At 30.1% G+C, this 17,399-nt stretch overlaps 1 protein-coding gene across 1 annotated transcript in view; it reads left to right on the forward strand.

The window, feature by feature from the left end:
• LOC107448262 (nose resistant to fluoxetine protein 6) overlaps nt 1-17,399 on the forward strand; it is a 107,114-nt gene that overhangs the window by 71,379 nt on the left and 18,336 nt on the right. The window contains exons 5-10 of the mRNA XM_087151688.1: nt 1,420-1,514; nt 2,809-2,979; nt 10,790-10,883; nt 11,936-12,019; nt 14,634-14,799; nt 16,237-16,316. Of these exons, the coding sequence (XP_087007814.1) occupies nt 1,420-1,514; nt 2,809-2,979; nt 10,790-10,883; nt 11,936-12,019; nt 14,634-14,799; nt 16,237-16,316 (690 nt within the window). The remainder of the gene's footprint in view (nt 1-1,419; nt 1,515-2,808; nt 2,980-10,789; nt 10,884-11,935; nt 12,020-14,633; nt 14,800-16,236; nt 16,317-17,399) is intronic.

The raw sequence follows: 17,399 nt of genomic DNA on the forward strand, positions 1-17,399 counted from the left end.
GCACTTAAAATTTTTGCGACAATTCATAAAATAAAACACTTTATTTAAAATTAAAATAGTCAATCGGATTTCGATGGAAAATGGGCCGATATAGAGTTTGGCATAGATTCAAAACAATCATATCGCCATATGAACTCTGATAAATAAGATTCCAAATGAAATAACATTTCCAAAACGTACGTTTACCAAGATAAAGTTTCATATTGTGGGAATTGGTACATTTTCGTTTTTTCGGTAAAATATTTCCCTCCTGAAAAAATAAAATTGCATCTTGTTTTGTTTTTGGCAAATCCCAAAGGCACTAAAAATGGCGACAAAAAAGAATTGTTTTTTTGTCTTCGTTTCGTCAGCATTCTTTATTTTACGTTTCTTAGTTTCTAAATAATGATTTTTATTGAAACTTGAAATTTTTTGATAAAAATTGTTGTCAAAAAACTTTGTTTACAAAATTAAATTTCATAAAATTATGAGGCTTATGTATACTTTTTGTTCATTTTAATTTTTGAAGTAATATGATTCTTAAAACTATAGAATGTGAAGTTTAAATGGGCCTTTCATGTTATATCATTAAATTTAGTAAAACTATTTCTCGGGCATTAGGTTTTAACTCTTATAAGAATATACATATTTTTTTCTGTTAATGTACAAATATTTTTCCGATGTGTTTTGGATATTCCTTCTCTAATAAAAAGAGATACCATTTTGTTTTCGTTTGCATAAGAAAGAATATCAAGCATTTTTCTTTTTTAAATTTAATTAGCCACAATAAAAAAGGAACGTTGCAATGCTACGTGCTACATTAACGACGTCTCTAGAGTAACTGAATGACTGTTCATATAGAAATCGCAGGTATTAGTCTCATACAACAACGCCCCCTATAGTTCGTTGCGATCGCGAATTGTAAATTTAGTTGGGTTTCAATAAAGAATTCCTTGTTAGTTACAACCAGCAAGATCCATTTTCAGATACTGCACGATATAAAAATTGTTCATTATTCTGGCAATATCAAGTATTTGTCCTTATTTGTACCTTATAATTTCTCAGGCTCAACATTAGAATTCAGCACAATGTTTGAAGTGGTAGTAAATTTAATGTATGAATTAAAATCATTTTGAGGGCCACGGCATTTAAATAATTAGTCCTTAAACGTATTTTTACAATTTTTATGACATTTTTGTGTATTATATATTTAGGTAGGTGGTTGGAATTGTATTAGACATTATGACTTTTTTGTGTATTATATATTTAGGTATGTGGTTGGAATTGTATTAGACATTATGACATTTTTGTGTATTATATATTTAGGTATGTGGTTGGAATTGTATTAGACATTATGACATTTTTTTGTGTATTATATGTTTAGGTATGTGGTTGGAATTGTATTAGACATTATGTCATTTTTGTGTATTATATATTTAGGTATGTGGTTGGAATTGTATTTTTACTTTTAATTGTTGGTACCGCAGTCGACATCATGTACCCGTCTGAGAAAATGGAAAAGAAAGGTTACAGATGTAAGTCCATTTTATTTTGTAAATCCATATTTTTAAAAAAAAAATTATTCAATAAAAATCTTCTGTAATTGAAAAAAATCACTCTTAGTTGAGTATAAATTTTTCCTTAAATTACCCATAAATAACATGAAACAAATTAGTATTTTGGAAAATATAATAAATATTTTTAAAATGTAAAAATATCGAACCCTATTATTTTTATTTTTGAATATTCAGATGAAAAACTTCTTAACTCAACAGGGATGACTTTCAAGGAAAATACAATTTTAGATTTATTTAACGCTAAAAACATATTAGAACCAATGCATGGAAATAAAATTCAAGTAAATAACGTGAAGTAAGTATTCCCTTGAATTAGTTCAGGAATTAAAAAAATAATTAACTTCAAAAGCCACAGATTTTGAAAGTTTTTAAAAAAATTTTGAAAATAAAACAACTTTTATCTAAAGTGAATTAATAAATCATACATAACCGGTTTTTCCAATCATGTCGTCTTATTTTTGGGTATTTTCAGCTCCCTCATTTAATTTTACGAAAAAAATGTCTCGAATCGGTTTTATCTTCATTATTTAAATTTAACAAAAATAATGTAAATTAATAAACTCAAAATAAGAAAGCAAACACATTTTCTCGATAACTCTATAACAGGGAAATCACAATCAGAAAATTTTTAAAAGTTGTTAGAAAAAAGACCCATGACACAAAATTTTTTAGCTAATTCTTACCTACCAAAGATTATTTATAGATTAAATTTTCAAGTTCAAACATTTTTTTTAATATTTCCAATGAGCTGCACAATCGGTCTTGCCGATGAGCAATGGGTGAGATACCGCTGGTCAAGTTAATTTGGACGTCTAGTTTCTGCCATACTAGATGGCTAGACCCGAGACTCTATGTTATGGAAGTGCACTAGGAATTTAATTTTGTCGGAAATGCGAAGAGCCAATAAGGCACTCCAGGGATCTTTTACATGCCGCATAATCATACGACATGACAGCTGAGAATTTTCTGCATCCCGAAAATCCAGTGTCTAGGCCGGGATCGAACCCGCAGACTTAGGCTCAGAAGGCCGACGACAAACCAACTGCGCCACCCAGCCACTCAAGTTCAAACATACCAATTCAGGCTTTAAAATTAGTCAATTTTTTTTTCTAACTCTGGCTACTTTGTATCCTGAAATGAAAAACACATAAATTCTATTATATCCCAAAATAGGCTGTGCACAGTGTAATACTTTTTTCCTGCATTTATATTAGTAAGAAAACTATATAGGTATTTTGGTTTTTTTTTCCAGCAACAATATTTGAAGTTACGAAGTGCTTTTCAGCACTGTCGAACGCTCAGAAGTTATCTGACTGGACCTGTCCTCAAGCGAAACTTGGTTTTGTGTATGGTATCATCTTTCATATCTACTACTGGGTAGTTATTTCGGATACATTCATGTACGTCAACTATGACACAACAGGTAAAAATCTATTATACTTTTTACCCTTTACCTGTTATTGACGTAATATTACTCTATAGGGTACTTCGCCCATCCTGTTTTTGGCGTGATATTACTCGATAGGGTATTTCGTGCATCCTGTTTTTGGCGTAATATTACTCGATAGGGTATTTCGTGCATCCTGTTTTTGGCGTAAAATTACTCTATAGGGTATTTTGTACCCCCTATTTCTGTCTTAATATTACTTTCCAATCACAAGATAACCATAGTTTCGTATATGGTATTACCTTTCTTGTCAACTACAGGGTAGTTATTTCGGATACATTTATGCTCGTCAGCTATGATACAGCACTTAATGATTTATTAGAGACCTAACCTGTTGCCTTTTTTTGGCGTAATATTACTCGATAGGGTATTTTGTGCATCCTGTTTTTGGCGTAATATTACTCGATAGGGTATTCTGCGCACCCTGTTTTTGGCGTAAAATTACTCTATAGGGTATTTTGTACCCCCTATTTCTGGCTTAATATTACTTTCCAATCACAAGATAACCATAGTTTCGTATATGGTATTACCTTTCTTGTCAACTACAGGGTAGTTATTTCGGATACATTTATGCTCGTCAGCTATGATACAGCACTTAATGATTTATTAGAGACCTAACCTGTTGCCTTTTTTTGGCGTAATATTACTCGATAGGGTATTTTGTGCATCCTGTTTTTGGCGTAATATTACTCGATAGGGTATTCTGCGCACCCTGTTTTTGGCGTAAAATTACTCTATAGGGTATTTTGTACCCCCTATTTCTGGCTTAATATTACTTTCCAATCACAAGATAACCATAGTTTCGTATATGGTATTACCTTTCTTGTCAACTACAGGGTAGTTATTTCGGATACATTTATGCTCGTCAGCTATGATACAGCACTTAATGATTTATTAGAGACCTAACCTGTTGCCTTTTTTTGGCGTAATATTACTCGATAGGGTATTTTGTGCATCCTGTTTTTGGCGTAATATTACTCGATAGGGTATTCTGCGCACCCTGTTTTTGGCGTAAAATTACTCTATAGGGTATTTTGTACCCCCTATTTCTGTCTTAATATTACTTTCCAATCACAAGATAACCATAGTTTCGTATATGGTATTACCTTTCTTGTCAACTACAGGGTAGTTATTTCGGATACATTTATGCTCGTCAGCTATGATACAGCACTTAATGATTTATTAGAGACCTAACCTGTTGCCTTTTTTTGGCGTAATATTACTCGATAGGGTATTTTGTGCATCCTGTTTTTGGCGTAATATTACTCGATAGGGTATTCTGCGCACCCTGTTTTTGGCGTAAAATTACTCTATAGGGTATTTTGTACCCCCTATTTCTGTCTTAATATTACTTTCCAATCACAAGATAACCATAGTTTCGTATATGGTATTACCTTTCTTGTCAACTACAGGGTAGTTATTTCGGATACATTTATGCTCGTCAGCTATGATACAGCACTTAATGATTTATTAGAGACCTAACCTGTTGCCTTTTTTTGGCGTAATATTACTCGATAGGGTATTTTGTGCATCCTGTTTTTGGCGTAATATTACTCGATAGGGTATTCTGCGCACCCTGTTTTTGGCGTAAAATTACTCTATAGGGTATTTTGTACCCCCTATTTCTGTCTTAATATTACTTTCCAATCACAAGATAACCATAGTTTCGTATATGGTATTACCTTTCTTGTCAACTACAGGGTAGTTATTTCGGATACATTTATGCTCGTCAGCTATGATACAGCACTTAATGATTTATTAGAGACCTAACCTGTTGCCTTTTTTTGGCGTAATATTACTCGATAGGGTATTTTGTGCATCCTGTTTTTGGCGTAATATTACTCGATAGGGTATTCTGCGCACCCTGTTTTTGGCGTAAAATTACTCTATAGGGTATTTTGTACCCCCTATTTCTGTCTTAATATTACTTTCCAATCACAAGATAACCATAGTTTCGTATATGGTATTACCTTTCTTGTCAACTACAGGGTAGTTATTTCGGATACATTTATGCTCGTCAGCTATGATACAGCACTTAATGATTTATTAGAGACCTAACCTGTTGCCTTTTTTTGGCGTAATATTACTCGATAGGGTATTTTGTGCATCCTGTTTTTGGCGTAATATTACTCGATAGGGTATTCTGCGCACCCTGTTTTTGACGTAAAATTACTCTATAGGGTATTTTGTACACCCTATTTCTGGCTTAATATTACTTTCCAATCACAAGATAACCATAGTTTCGTATATGGCATTACCTTTCTTGTCAACTACAGGGTAGTTATTTTGGATACATTTATGCTCGTCAGCTATGATACAGAACTTAATAATTTATTAGAGACCTAACCTGTTGCCTTTTTTTGGCGTAATATTACTCGATAGGGTATTTTGTGCATCCTGTTTTTGGCGTAATATTACTCGATAGGGTATTCTGCGCACCCTGTTTTTGACGTAAAATTACTCTATAGGGTATTTTGTACACCCTATTTCTGGCTTAATATTACTTTCCAATCACAAGATAACCATAGTTTCGTATATGGCATTACCTTTCTTGTCAACTACAGGGTAGTTATTTTGGATACATTTATGCTCGTCAGCTATGATACAGAACTTAATAATTTATTAGAGACCTAACCTGTTGCCTTTTTTTGGCGTAATATTACTCGATAGGGTATTTTGTTCACCTTGTGTTTGACGTAATATTATGTTCAGTCCTTCCTTCTCTTCTTTTTTTGACGCATTATCTCGTTCTCTACGCCTTGCCTGCATGCTAGCAGAGAGATAAGAATGCAAATGGACTTAAATCAAAAGCAAGATGAATTGATATTCACCGCTTGATTCGCATGAATGAAGTTAAATATTTGCCATTCTTAATCAGCAGACATTAATAATTTTCATAATAATTTTATTACTGTCCTTCATAAATTTCATGATAATTCATATCATAATAATACTGTCTTTCATAAATTATATGATAATTCACACCTTGCTATTATTGTCGTTCACAAATTTCGTGATAACTCACAACATGATATAACTATCGTTTATAAATTTAATTATAATTCACATCATATTACTGTGGTTTATAAATTTCATGATAATTCGCATCATGATATTGCTGTGGTACCTGACTTTCGCGATTATTTATGACATGATACTACTGTGATTTTTTAAATTTCGTGGCAGTTTACATCATGATATAATTGACCAATCATAATCAATACAATTTACCCATGATTCTGCATTCATTCATAACTGCCAATGATAAATAATAGTCTATTTCAAAGCAATTTCGAACGCGTTCGTTTTCGTCATCTATGCTTCACCTTATATTCGAAATTAAAGTTAATGATAAATCCTTCCGAAAATTCATAGGAGAGTAATTATCTTGCGGAATTCAAAATCAATTTTGATTAACCATTGATTAAACCTTTTGATTAGCTCTTGATTAACCTTTTGCACTTGGATGTCGCCTCTAAAGTTACACCATTCTAAAGTTAAAATGGTGAATCTCTCTTGCCTAAGTCATCACTCTAAAATAAAAATTCTTGCATGTTAATAATTAGTAATCACAATATTTTATGAATTTTAAAGATTATACGAAACTAATGTATTATGTATTTTAAGTGATTTAGTGCTTACAATAGTTCAAACAGCATATTAAAATGCTCGGAGTGTGAAGGCAAAGAATATATATTCTTTGGTGAAGGGTTAAATCATTCACTCCTCCAAGCAGAGGAGAACGCGTCATGTGCATTGAATATATGATTTAAATTATTTTTTCAAAATTGGTTTAATTGTCTGAAGTATTCTGTTGGCTTTATTAATAACTTTATGATCTTAATGGATATGGTCTAAAAATAAATGTGAAAAAATATATCTTTAATTTTCTTTTCAGTTCTCGTATCAGACATAAAATCTTTTATTTTTTGAAGAACAAAAATGGAATGGCTATTGGCTAAAGAACCACGTTAATAAATTTGGCAATTTCCAGAAGATACACATCTAATAGATAAAACAGGCAAAGAAAATTTTTAGAAGGCTGGGAATAACAGTTTATTGTACCGCAGGCTTTACTGTTTTTTACAGACTGGCATTTTGCTAAAACTTTGAATCAACATTTGTACATACGAGCAAACATTTTTCCGTTTGCACATACGCAAAAAGTAAAATCAACATTAAAGGGTCCAAACTTTGGACATAAAAAGTAGCTGCCCCTTGTATCTTCGTATAATATTCACAGTGATAACGCAATTATATTTGATTCAAAGTAATAGCGTTTATGCATCGATTTAAAATTATTATGCATCGGAATCGATTTTTATGTACATAATTATACCTAAAAATCAAGAAAAAATATATATACATATGTGTACATAAACTTTTTATGTATCGTTTCGAAAGTCAAATGGCTAAACATAAAATTCGCTACAATTTTAAGTACTTAAAAAAATCTTCCGTAAAAATGGGAGAGGTTAGAATCTCTGTTACGTACCAATTATAGTTTTTTCTTCAATTTTACAGTCACATGATTTTATAATGTCTGATCCTGAATATTAAAGATAATTCTATTCTGTATCTATTATTCTATCAGTGACGTCACGGAAAATATACTTTTTTCCTCGAACAATTTTTGAAATTATTCAGCGTTTATCCCATTACAGATTCAACCCCTACCTTTCTTCATGAAGAACTATTTATCATTTTTTTCCCCAAGGACAATGAAATCGAAAACATCAGCCAATTTCGATTACAACAAAGAAAATGCATTTTTTTTTCAAACGTAGAAAAGTTAATTAAAAACCTTACACGCATTCTTAAACATATCGATAGGTGATTCTATTAATTTCACTTATCGTATCATCTTTTTATTGATAAATATAGACAGATACTATGCGACTTAGTAAAATAAATGATCTGTTATTCAAAATTAGGGGCGGTGCAGGAAATGAATTGTTTTGACTAATTTATCTTATTTGACAAGAACAATATGGGCAAAAAAATGCAAGATAAGTTTAAAATTAAACAACAAAGTGATTTACCCTTCATCATTTTTCATCCAATAGTTCTCAGAATATTCTAGAAAGCTTTACTCAACATATTGGGCTGTTCGGAAAGTAATTTCGATGTTTTTTTAAAAAATTTTTTATGAAAATTGATGGCAATTTTCGCAAACTGGATAAATATTTTATTGAACCATATCTAGTTCATTTTGGTCCAATATCTTTTGCTATTTTCCTGGCAGTAGCATGATTTCAAGCCTATAAATTTTTCGTTTTTTTGTTGGCAAAATTTTTTTTACGGCTTTTCGCGGTCACTGCCGTGCCACTGCGCATATGCTTTTTTGAAAGATTTTATGAAATGATCAGCAACAGTTAATGATGTGTATATGACGCACACAGTAGGGATGAATCAGGCAGGTATGCGCCTTTCTTCAAACAGAGGGCTTTCACAACAGAGGACTTTCAGCTCCGACAGATTTAAAGAAAACCTAACAGCATACACACACCAGCTTTTCTGTTTTCTGTCAGGATCGAACTTAAGGCCCCTAGTTTTCTACCAGAATGTTGACTATCAGAATATAGCATCCCCAGCACTCCGATGGTCCGAAGGATCCAGGGCCCCCGGACACGGGAACCACACAGCCGTCACCCAGAAGTGGTGTGTCCAGTCCCGCGAACCTAGTGCCTGCGTTTTGTCCATCGCCTGCTCCCCCAAAAATGCTAATCCTTCACCGTTTTTGTCACAGAACTGTTCAATGTGAAAAAAAAAACTGCATGAACCTTTGGTGTAACGCTGATACCTAAGTTCATGCAGCTCTTTTTGAAAGCTTCTATACATACTTTGTAATTTTGGTCAAGATTATTTCCGAAGCATGCAGAAACCACTTTTTTGAAGTCGTCAAATACTTTAACATACTTCAGTATTTCTAGATTTTTAAACTGGAGCAGAAGTTCTTCTTTATCCAAAAGTGTTTTGCATGCATTTCCCTTAAACCCAGAACATCCTCGTCTGATTTCACGCTGAACGTGACAAGCTTTTGTCCATGTCAGAGATTCATTTTCACACTCTTTCAACATATGCGTGAAAACCACTAATTCTGGAGGTGGAATAATGTCTAGGAATGTTTTGCCTCCAACAGTTGCAATTAGCGGTGGATGAATGCAATTGAAATAATCTTTCGCTTTGATTTTCGAACCTTTTCCTTCAGTCAGCCAACTTGTATAATACGATGAAACATTTTCGGGAGATCTCAATTCGCCACAGCTGCTTAGCTCATCTTTCTTGACATAACAATAAGAGCATGGGTATGCGCTGCTGTGCGACATTATACCTGCTAAGATATTCGCTAACTTCAAATCGGTTGCAATTGTGCCGTAGAAAGGACTTATATTCAACGTTGAAATGAGTTGATCTACATTCTTATAATTTTCTTGTGCATTCGGAACGGCTGAAAGAATGAATAGTCGTTTAACTCCAGAATCCTTAAATTTTCTTGCAGCTATCCCCTCATCATACTTAGCACGCTTACCGCTGCACTCGAAGTCCAACTCATTTGATTGTACAGAAAGACATATTTTTAAAAATCCACCTCCTCCGGCAATACCCATTTTTAAGTGAACATCCAGTACATCTCGTTTATTTTTCACATACTGAACAAAAGCAGGAACATCTTTGCAGTTAACTCCAAGCGCAGGAGCATCCGAGACTTCATCACCTTTTGTACAAACGAAAGGAAATTCCTTAAAATCAAAATAATCGTCGACAGAATGAGCTGTGATATCAATTTTTGTTTTTTATCCTGGTTCAATTGCTTTTCCACTTCGTGTACACACACGAATGGAAGCTGCCATTTTTAAAATCACAGTGCTTGTGTCGCTGAAGTCGATTTAAGTTCTTATTATTTTTGTTTTTTAAATAGTGGTTCATCGACTATAATTAACAATTAAAAAACTTCTAATAATTATAAAATTTATTATGAACTGTTATTATGAATATTTAATACAAATATATTATTTTTTTTTCTATTTATAAGTATAAAATGATGCTAACATTTTTGAAATATCGTACTTCGTGAGCAAAAATGTTCAAAGTGGATTTTTTTAAAAATCTCTCCACAGATTATTTTAATTTTTCGATTTTTATTATCTAAGAACATTGTAAATTCATAATCTCTTCTAATTTTCTAGGTGTAAGAGCATTTTATTTAACGTTGGTTAAGGCGCACCGTGAGGAATCAGCTCTATTTCTGCAAGTTGTTGGAATCTTGAGCATAAATTCAATTTCGATGTTGCCACAATTATTTCCAGCTAAGTCTGTTCAGCTAATCTTGATGAACTGGAATCTTGTTTACTTATATGAATGCTGATTCCTTTGTTAACCACATTAGTTCCTCCCCTCCTCACCATAACAAACGTGTGGAGATGCAATTTACCCTCATTTACCTCTCGGCCACTGTGATTTTTCTTGTTCTTGTTTTTACTCTTTTTTCTCTCTCTCGACTTCTTAGGTTTAAGTTTTCTTTATCACCTTCATTTTTCCATTTTTCTTCAGCAATGTTACGTTCTATACTTCAAATCATTTTTCTTTCTTCTCATTCACGTCTGGCAAGTTATGAAAATGGGTGCCTATTTTTGAGCGCTTGAAACATGTCGGCTGTTCTTTCTAATTTTTATATTTTCGAAACGACAGAAGCTTTTAATCAGTACTAAGTGAGTGATTCAATAATTTGCATCGTATTGTGGTTAAAAATAATTGCTAATTTATTTATCTTTTTTTTTTTCAGCGAATACCGTAGAAGCTTTCAAGATACTGAAAGAACTATTTTATGAAATAATGCTGAATAGAATATTTCCACTTCAAGTGCTGTTTTTCATCAGGTAAATGGAAAGTTCATTCATTTTTATTTGTAAATGGAATTCCTGTTTTCTGTTATATTCGTACAATGACCGCTGATAATAAAATTACTGGATTAAAAAATCAGCTGCTTTCTTAAAATCAGATTTGCAAGAACGGAATCATTCTAATTTCAAAACATGATAAAACCATTTTCTTATAAATTCATGATCGCCGATTAAATCAAACTTATGTTTTAAATAATTAAAACGTTGCCTTTTCTTTCTATTTTCACAAGTTTTTAAAGCATTTAATATCGAATTTCATTATGCCCCCTACGAGGAAATATATATATATATATATATATATATATATATATATATATATATATATATATATATATATATATATATATATATATATATATATATATATATATATATATATATATATATATATATATATATGTTTTATAATGAACTTTAGTGCCAAGGAAAGGAAATATTGAAAGATACAAGAACTTTTATAAACTTTCAAATCATGTTTAATTTTTAGTTTTAAATTTTGTTAATCAAATATGCTAATATTTTAAAATCCCAATATATGCTATTTTAAAATCCTTATAAATATTTTCTAAATTGTTTTCTGGTGTGTGTATACAGTTATTCCTTTAAGAGATATTTTTGCCACCAAAAGTAAATTAATTTTTCCATAATATGTTATTTCACTATGTTGTTATATGTTATTTTACTAACTCTTGGAACAATTTATACAATTTCTTTCTCAGCAACGTAACTGAATTCCTTGCAGAGACATTTTTATACGTTAAAATTTTATATATTCATCTCAAAACATTGTTTCAACATTTTTTTTATTTAAATCAAAAGTTAAAATATGTATTCGAAAAATACCCTGTAGCGCTGTATTTTATTTAATATTTATTTCTATAGCTTATATTTTTAAAGGATTAAATGCTTTACTTCTCTTGGGTAACTATTTCATATACTAAAGAACAAACAGTATTGTACTAATTAAAGATTTTACATTTAAAGAGACATTTTTAACAGAATATTTCATTTCTTCTTCTTCCTTACAGTGGATTAATGACAGCTTTTCGATATTTGAAAGATCCAGATGAAGGACTAAACATTGTGAAATTCTTCCTTAAAAAATATTGGAGGTAAGTTTTTAAAAATAAATCATAAGAGAAAAGATGAACTCATATTTTACAAAAACATTTCCATGCCAGTTCTGTTATCTATAAACTTCAATTCAATTTCTTTAAGTCAACAATTCTCACACCTAGAATGAGATCGAGTATGAAACAAATAACAACAAATTTATTAGACGTAAAACATGAGGCTTGCATCTTCTTTCATTTAATCTTAGATTTGGACTAATAATTATTATTTTTTCTTTGCAAAACGCCATCTAGTGGCTAGATTCTGCACTGAACATTGCTTGAATACGGCACACGAAACGAAAGGGTTAAACAAATTTAATAATATTTATTAAAACATAACACGCAATATAAATGTTAGGACTGAAAGAATAACGACCGTTAATCTTGAAAGCTAAAGCATGACTCATAGGTTTATAAATTATCCACTGAGTCTATTGGTTATGAAGCATGACTCATTGGTTTATAAATTATCCACTGAGTCTATTGGTTATGGTTATGAAGCATGACTCATTGGTGTATAAATTATCTATTGAGTCTATTGGTTATGGTTATGAAGCATGACTCATTGGCTCATAAATTATCCACTGAGTCTATTGGTTATGGTTATGAAGCATGACTCATTGGTTTATAAATTATCCACTGAGTCTATTGGTTATGGTTATGAAGCATGACTCATTGGTTTATAAATTATCCACTGAGTCTATTGGTTATGGTTATGAAGCATGGCTCATTGGTTTATGAAAAGTGTAAGAGGGGAAAACAGATAACAAATTGGTTGATTATGCCGTAGATGTTTTCTAACAGAAAAGGTTAAAGCTGGTATGAAACTCCAACGCAACAAGAATTTAATTTAAAATATACTGGAGAAAGTTGAATAAAAATCACTATAACTGTGAAAGATATTGCACTTACTTGCCCTACTTATATACCTTACTAATACTTGCTCTCTAATATACCTTCTCCTACTGATTCAAACATTAATTAATAAAAAGAATGCTACCAGTTGCTTCCTTTTTATACGGAAGTAGTTGCACGCTTAGTGTTTTCTTTTCAAAACAGGATTTATTTTTGAAAAAAAAATATTTGTAATATTATTTTTTCAATTATTTGAATTGAATGTTACAGCATCTTAACATGGCTTAGAAGCGTACTTGTTAGCTATAAACAGGCTGGAAGGTACAAAATTGATATGATTGATTTTTCTTAATCATAACTTCATTCGCTTCAAAAATGTATTTTTTAATTGAAAATAATAGTTGACATGTATTAAGTAAGTATTTTATTCACTGTACGTATAAATCAAACCTTATATCAATACGTGCAATGTATTTTAGTTCTAGATAAATTTATTATTTTTATTAAGCTCTAGATACATTTTTTTTAAAATAATGTTTATTTAAGTCTTACATAGCTGCAAACTTGTGCGGTAATTAAAGAAAATGTTCATTGGAAAGAAATTTTTTATATTTTGATTTATAGTTCTAGGTTTTAAAAAATAAAAAAAAAATAATTATTCTTCCCACCGTCATAAATCAGTAATTATAACATGTATGCATAAAATCTAGGCAATTGTGTCAGCAAAACATCTCAAAATATAGAATGCTCTTCACATTTTATATTATTACCATTTAAATAAAATCGTTTTTAACGATTATGAAGTTTGTAAAATTGTTTAATTTAGTCTGAAGTGAGATAATTTTGAATTGATAATTAAAAAAAACGTTTCGTTACAATATTTAATTTATATGTTTTACGCGATTTTTTTTTAACTTTTAAAATTATAAACTAAACAAACTTGTCTTTTTATTTCAATTGATATCACATCATTTTTTCTAAATGAGTAGTATTCACAAGTTTACAATTTTAACAATTTATCTCGGTTAAACAAGATATCTACCTATATTCATCCTATATATATATATATATATATATATATATATATATATATATATATATATATATATATATATATATATATATATATATATATATATATATATATATATATATATATATATATATATATATATATATATATATATATATATATATATATATATATATATATATATATATATATATATATATATATATATATATATATATATATATATATATATATATATATATATACGCCGCAGTACGTGTTGACTTTAGCTTTGTTATTGGTTACTCTTACCAAAATCAAATTATTTCTTCCAATAATATGCTTTCCGATATAATGCCATAAAAATAAATAAGATAAGTGTTTTTAATAAAAATAAATTTATATAAATATTTGCCTTCTAGGTACACGCCACAGTACGCTTTGACTTTAGCTTTGTTATTGGTTACTCTTACCAAAATCAAATTATTTCTTCCAATAATATGCTTTCCGATATAATGCCATAAAAATAAATAAGATAAGTGTTTTTAATAAAAATAAATTTATATAAATATTTGCCTTCTAGGTACACGCCACAGTACGCTTTGACTTTAGCTTTGTTATTGGTTACTCTTACCAAAATCAAATTATTTCTTCCAATAATATGCTTTCCGATATAATGCCATAAAAATAAATAAGATAAGTGTTTTTAATAAAAATAAATTTATATAAATATTTGCCTTCTAGGTACACGCCACAGTACGCTTTGACTTTAGCTTTGTTATTGGTTACTCCTACCTGGGGATCTGGTCCATCATGGTTTTCTCGAATGAATCCAATGTATAAAAATTGCAGGGACCATTGGTGGTACAATATTTTGTACATCAATAATTTCATGGACTCTTCTGAAGTGGTTAGTATATGAGGGATCTCTTTCATTTATAAGCTAATTTTTTTCATCACCATCCATTTGAGGTTAAGAGAATGAATAACAGAATAACGTTCGTTATTTGGTATCAATTACTCAAGATTGAAGAGTGTTCGATTTTTATTTCAATTTACAAAACGTTCATTTTTTTCGATTTATAAAAGTTCAAGTGAAATATTCTTTTAAATAATGTACAATTTATTTAAGATTGGCCAAGATTGAATAACAGTATAATTTTAATTATTTAGAAAAATATAAGTATCATAAAGCTTATTAATTTATGTTTCCTTAATCGCTCACTCTTAATAGAAAGTCATTTCACACATTATTTTTTGCAGGACTGTCTTCTTTATAAAAACAGTTTCATAAAAATATGTATTTAATTTCTAAAAAAGAAGATAAGATAGAAAAAAGCAATATGAATGTGGTAATTTCAGACAATGGGAATTTATTCATGAACACGAAAAAATAGTTATTTCCAGGTAAATGTTTTAGATTAATTTTAATACACATACAATGTTTGGAAAAAACAGCTATCAGTGTGAAAAAATATATAATCTTGAGAATTCAAAACTCTAATGTATTTAAATTTAATCTAATGTATTTAAAGAAAATATTTAAAATAAATCTTTACTTTTAATTAACTAAACTTTTTTTTCAAATATGCTGAAAATGTCTGCAGCCAAATTAATTAAATTATCTAAATAAATAAATGTATGTATTAATTCTTTTTATCTATCTTTTTTTCAAAAAATATCTCCAAATATCATAGAAAATGTCTCCTTAGTTTAAAACTTCTTTTAACACGTTGAATGCCACGCTAATTTTACATGTCTTGCTCGTCTAGCCACATGGTAAATTTGCAAACTAAATTTGCAAATATAAACAGATTTTGCTAGTTTATCAAAGGTTTAGCATGATATTATATCTTCCTTGTCCTAATGTTTTGATTTTATTGGGCACCTGGGTCGCGAAGCGACCAATATTATATATTATAAAAGTGGTGAATTATATATGCCTACGAATTCTTTAAAAATAGTGATGGATAAAAATCTACTTAATTGAATTTATTAAACCAAGAATCATAATAATTAAGTAAATTGTGAATACATTTTCTGCAATTCCATAAAAGAGTGTAAATTTTGTAGTTCTATATCATGTTATACGCAGTCAGTCAGCTGTTTTTCGCGGTCTATGTGAAAGGTCAGTGTCAGCCACCGGTGGTTGACGCTGCTTAAATGTAATTTCAGTGTCAACCACCGATGGTTAACGTGACGCTCAACGTGTTAAATATTTAAAATACTTATCCGTTATTAAATTCCGACAATTATTTTAACAAGATAGTACAAATATTAATTTTTTTAAATGATCTATTTTTGTATATTTATGAAAATTTGTATTAACCAATATATGTTTTTTCAGTGTCTAGATCACACTTGGGTATTTGCTGTGTACGCTCAACTTCATGTACTATCAGTATTTATTTTAATACCACTGAAAATGTAAGTATTTGATTATTCTTATTATGGAATGAATTTCACTCTTATAAATTAAATCTTACTTTTAATGTAACTTCTAAAACATTAAAAAAACATAATAATTTACTTACCAAAACGTGCATTATAGACATTAAACAACTATATTTTATCCATGATTTATTTTTGTAATTAATTTGTATGTTTTTACGCTTATTGAATTCAATATGTAGTTACAATGGTTATAGTTAAAATTTCAATGGTTGTGTTTGACAATATCAGAATGGTAATGTGTGGCAATGGGACACATTTAAAAAATAGTTGAACTATATTAAGTTTACCCAAAAATAATTTTTTTTAACTCACTGAGAATAAAATCTTTACTTTTTTTTAATTATTTATAACTTTTTTTCTCGGTTTCATAAAACACATTTAGAACTCTTAGTTTCTGTCCCAAATTAGTTGCTATGTTTGAACATTTTTGTACTGACTATTGATACTGATAAATTTATAATTATGTTTGAACACTTTTCAGAGATTTTAGGATACTATGCTATCAATCAACTCCATTTACTTACCAAACATTTCCTCCTTTAATCAGTTTTAAATTAGTTTTAGAGATGCAGGGCTTGCAAGCTCTTAGACCACGCCCTGTCTTGTAACGATTCCTCCACCAGGAATTGGGTACTTGCTCTTCAAGAAGGAAAAGAAGATCTTTGATACTTAGACATGTGACATATGACCTAGCGTCTATTGGTCATTTATAAACAAGATGGCGTGTTAAAGTCGAGCTAAGTCTCTCCTAATAAGTTAGAATGTTAATTAACGTGAAGATAATTAAATACGTACGCCGTATCGCACATCGAATTTGTTAAAATATAATTAGTTCTCTTCCACGTCTTTTACTTAACTTAAATTTATTATTTGTTTGTGTATTTTATCGTAACAGTGATATATTTTTGCTTTGCGTACCCGGCAGCTTCGATGCATAATTAGTTTCTACGCGGCTTTGTGCCTGTCTTTGTGTTAAGTAAGAAATATTCAGTGGAAGAATTGAAATCTTCGAGAAAATCTTTTTGAAAGAAATTAGAATGTGCCACTTAAGAGGAC

This window comes from Parasteatoda tepidariorum, chromosome 9 (genome assembly GCF_982258835.1).
Source record: "Parasteatoda tepidariorum strain Cologne lab strain chromosome 9, Ptep-v5.0, whole genome shotgun sequence".
In the NCBI taxonomy this organism is placed as follows: Eukaryota; Metazoa; Arthropoda; class Arachnida; order Araneae; family Theridiidae; genus Parasteatoda; species Parasteatoda tepidariorum.